At 41.1% G+C, this 5000-nt stretch overlaps 1 protein-coding gene across 1 annotated transcript in view; it reads left to right on the top strand.

Annotated features, from left to right (window-relative positions):
• LOC119582481 (translation initiation factor IF-2-like) overlaps positions 1-4571 on the top strand; it is a 4774-nt gene extending 203 nt beyond the window's left edge. Inside the window, exons 2-3 of the mRNA XM_037930760.1 lie at positions 3230-3505; positions 3827-4571. Coding sequence (XP_037786688.1) covers positions 3230-3505; positions 3827-4165 — 615 coding nt within the window. The 3' untranslated portion in view covers positions 4166-4571. The remainder of the gene's footprint in view (positions 1-3229; positions 3506-3826) is intronic.
• The last annotated feature ends 429 nt before the right edge of the window (positions 4572-5000 follow it).

The following is a 5000-nucleotide window of genomic DNA, read 5'->3' as shown; positions in this document are numbered from 1 at the left end:
ATAATGACAAGAATAATGACAAGAAGACTCGGGTGATGAAAGTTAATTGGTATACCAAGACGAAACGATTTATTGGTGACTACCATGATCAGGATAAATCACTACTGACAATGACGTTTACGATATAAAAGGACAGTGAAAATCTTACAAAACTAAAAAGGCACTAGACACGACTATGAAAATTTAAACGACAGTGCTTTGACGAAACAGGACACTCAATATTTTTTTTCACAGCTACGACTTCAAATCACAAGAACAAACGTAATCAAACTCTCCTGAAGGAGTGGCGACTTCCGGTTGCAACGAAGAGCCAACGCAAGTTGTTTGTTATGACGCAAGTGTACACTGGTATGAAAGACAAAACCAGTGACTGACTAATGAGTCGACATACATGACGACAGGCAGGTTGGCAACACAGTGCATCATTGCGAAAACGAGAAATGTTTACAACTCTGGAAGAAGAGAGGCGGTTAGCCAAGTTGTCATACAAGTATCCTTTTTCAAACGAAAGTATTTGTTGATAAAATTATCCTCATGACTGAGACGGAAGCGTTTATACTTTTCGTATGATAAAGTCTGAGGAATGATGTTTCATAAGAGCACATTTAAATGACTTGAACTTAATACACAAGCACGGGTAGTTTTTAAACAACGTTGATATGAAAAGCACCCAATCGTATGCGCCAGACTGCAAACCATCAATCATAATCTCGCAGTTAATTACTTGGTGGTTAGGCAAGACGAGCGTGTGTACCTGCCTTGTAATCCTGAATTGTGGTCGGGTTGGTAATGCCTGTTTATGGACGCAACGATTTTTCCCCTTTCTTTCTTTCATATATATATATATATATATATATATATATATATATATATATATATATATATATATATATATATATATATATATATATATATATTGTGTGTGTGTGTATGTGTGTGTGTGTGTGTGTGTGTGTGTGTGTGTGTGTGTGTGTGTGTGTGTGTGTGTGTGTGTGTGTGTGTGTGTGTGTTTCTACGGAGCCATTTCACGAAATTCCATTCTTGTTTTTTTTTGTTCGACGGTATAGACACACACGTTCCATTGCATATGCATAAAATTAAGTATACCAAGGCAACGCGGACACAATTTGCTTTAGATTCGGCGATTTTGTGAATGATTTAAGATACATTAGGCTCGCTAACTGGATAGAAATTCCCGTAGCTTTCAGGTTTGATCGTCGAGGCGCCGTGAATGAGCCCCTAAAGACCTCTGGCAATCTTTTCACTCTGATTATACTCGGGTAATTCGGTGCTTAACGGCACGGCCTATACACGCTGGCCATATGTAGGATGGGAAATTTTGCTTGGTGCCACCTTCCCTCCCGGCTCTCTTTTGGTCTCTATCTCTCTTTCTTTCGGTCTCTATCTCTTTCTTTCTTTCGGTCTCTATCTCTCTTTTTTCCGGTTTCTCTTTGTTCTCTCTCTCTCTCTCTCTCTCTCTCTCTCTCTCTCTCTCTCTCTCTCTCTCTCTCTCTCTCTCTCTCTCTCTCTCTCTCTCTCTCTCTCTCTCTCTCTCTCCACATGTCATCGCAAGGAAAGCGTCAAAGTAAACTATCAAAACGTGTGCATCCTACCAAAATAATCACTATTGACCATAATTACAAAATGATGTCATTACAACACCTTCTGAATACCCGAAAAAACGTACAGTTCAGATATTACATAAAAACTGTTCTTTGATATGAGACACTTTCTCACAATTGCTATCTTCCTTTGTTACATTCCGTGGGCTGTAAGTGATTAGGAGCGATAACTATTATTTTCTCTGTCGTTGTAAATCACACCGGACCAAGAAACGAGTTCCACATTTCTCGCTGGCACAGATGTTATGGCAATAATACTGGCGTAAATGCATACTTTCAAGCCGTGGATATTTACGAAAGCATATCATGTAACAAATTGTTGCTTAAGATAATGCCTTATGCATCTTCCTTCTTGTTTATGGTCTTCGTCATGAAAGCTAATACACATTTCGTTTTGCTTGTGTTGCACTGACTAATTTTCACTGGAAGATGGTATACTAACTGTTGCGAAAGCATTCCGTAGGTTCCCATGATTAACAGTGTGACAGTGGAAAAATATTTGCCATTTAATGTAGTATATCGGGGAGCAATGAACCCACTGAACATACCAATCAATGTGCAATAGAAATGCTGTGTATGGAAATAATACCAATGATAAAGCACAAAAGATTACATTTTTTATATCTTATATATACACAAACAAATGTTCGATGTTAATGTTAAGCAAATCCGTAAGTTGTCCAGCCTCAATGAACTAATGATTCGCAATAGTTGGTCAGCGCCTTGCAGAAAACCGCAGAATTACCTTCCCACATGATGCGTAACTCATTCCCTCTTACCAACCTACTTGTTAACTCCTGTTTGACTACATTTAACCTCAGGGAATTATTATTTTTAACTTAACTTTTACATTACAGGATTGTTGAGCCAGTCTAATCAAAATATCCAGTATAATCATCAAATATTAAAATCTGTGTGTCGATTCCATGGCGGGCCCAGACTTGTCTAGAACACACGCCTCTAAACGGACCCGCCGACGCAGTGAAAGTTGCTTCTTCCGACCCACAGACCTCATCACTTATCGCGCTGACGCCTCGCCTCTCTCTTTCCCTTTTCTTCCTCTCTCTCTCTCTCTCTCTCTCTCTCTCTCTCTCTCTTCTTTCTCTCTCTCTCTTCTTCTCTATCTTCTTCTCTTCCTCTCTCTCTCTCTCTCTCTCTCTCTCTCTCTCTCTCTCTCTCTCTCTCTCTCTCTCTCTCTCTCTCTCTCTCTCTCTCTCTCTCTCTCTCTCTCCGTACGTTTACACTTCTATGCGCCGCGTAACGACTTTGTTTGCGATTGCGTAGTTCGGGGTTGCATCTGCTACTTTCGCGCGTTGTTGGTAGCTACATAAATCGACACATTTTTTCAGTGTTAATTCAAGCTGTTACATAGGTTATACTGTGTTTTTGTTTAGAGTAACATATACATAGTTACTTGCATCAGGGAATCTACTGAAACTAATAGGTACGCAGTAGCAGCTCAGCAAACGTATTGTGATCATTATTTAAGTGGCATTGAAGTTGGCGCTTATCATCACCAATTAAATTGGGAAGCTGTTAATTCTGGCGCAAATGCACGAGCGTCTTCACGGCCGGAAAGTGACCTTGCCTCCCTCTTCGCCCTGCAGATGGCGTGGCTGCACATGACCGTGGCGATCCTGGCGGCGCTGGCGAAGTCGAGCCACGCCCAGGGTTACATCGCTCCCGACCCGCCCTGCTACGCCCCGACAGTCACCGTCTACGACACGGAGACGCAGGTCAACACGCTCGTGGAGACGGTTTCCACCACGATCGTCGAAAATGTGGTGCAGACGGAGACCGCGTACGTCACGGAGACGCTGACGGAGAGGGAAGTGCAGTCCGTCACGGAGGTGGAGACCGTCGTTGCCACGGAAACAGAGCAGGTGAGGCCTCTTTCGCTGTGACAGATAATAATGATCTTTGGTTATTTGGCAGTCGGTTAAGGCCTGATTAAAAAAAAAAAAAATGTCACGCTTCTTCGCAAAGAAATATGTTTCGGGCAGTTTGATATAATGATTTTTGTTCGTAATCTTTAGCATAGAGTCTACCCGGTCTATTGGGGAATTTACTGCATATCCGTCCCGCTGGTATGAGGTTTTATGAAAAATATCTTTCTTATTGAGCGGTTATTTATATATTTTCGTAGATCCTGCCTTGCCTGTCTTTCCTCTGGATCTCTTGACTAAACACCTTGTTATCCGCAGGTCACAGCGACGGCATACGAAACAGTCTACGAGACGCAGGTGGTGACGCAGACGCAGACGCAGGTGGAGGAGCGTACAGCCACCGTCACCGAGACGAAGGTGGAGGAAGTTGAAGTGACTAAGTGCGCCGCCCCCGCCCCGGCTCCCAGGCCTGCCTATGGCCCTTCTACATCCTACGGCCCCCCGCCGCGCCCATCCTACAAAGCCCCCGCGCCGGCGCCCTCCTACGGCCCCACGCCCATGCTGATGAGTCTGGGCGGCTTCAAGGGCTACCCCGGCTTCAAGGGATTCGATTTCCAAGGCTTTAACCCATTTTCCCAATATGAATCGAGCGACTAAATTATAAATACATGTAGATTTTACAGTCCATTTATTTATATGTTTTACTGATGGAACTAAGTCTTTCATAATACATTTTCGAATGCTTTTTTTATATGTCTACATCAGATATGGTTTTCAGTATTTGCCATAATTTCTGTTTCTAAAACTTTTCAACTCTAGTCTGCTTCCTGAACCCGAGGATGTAAATGTGGATGTCTTACAACATACTGTAAATTTATTATTTCAGACGAAGCTTATTCGGAATAATAGAGGGAAGAGAGAGAGAGAAATAGGTCTCGATATCCCTCTGGCGCCAAAATTTGAAAATGTCGGTTATGACGCCGGTTACGTTATGACCTCATGTCTCCATTTTCTGTGCATCTTTTTTCGTGTTTTGGTGTAAATAAACCAAATGTATTTATAATGTTCATATTCATTTTACCTTCATTGACTAACATGTATGGAAGCATTTATTTATTTCCATACAGGAATTCTGCGTCAAATATATATACCGTATACACATACAAATCGTCAAATATATATATATATATATATATATATATATATATATATATATATATATATATAATATATATATACATACACACAGACTGTATACATATATGTGTATATATGTGTGTATGTATGCGTCTGCGCGCGCGTGGATGCCTATAAAACAATAGATTCATAAAAATTGTTGAAACACGCAAATATCAATTACAGCCTGAATAAAAACAACGAAAAATATATTATGTTGATGTATGTACGTTAAACTATGTGGGTAACTTGCCTTAAGCCCAAAGGTATATCGGTTCCAATGTTTTAAATATGAGAATCAGATGATACCGTTTTC

The sequence above is a fragment of the Penaeus monodon genome, chromosome 16 (assembly GCF_015228065.2).
Source record: "Penaeus monodon isolate SGIC_2016 chromosome 16, NSTDA_Pmon_1, whole genome shotgun sequence".
NCBI classification, from domain to species: Eukaryota; Metazoa; Arthropoda; class Malacostraca; order Decapoda; family Penaeidae; genus Penaeus; species Penaeus monodon.
This window is presented reverse-complemented; position numbering and strand designations above follow the sequence as displayed.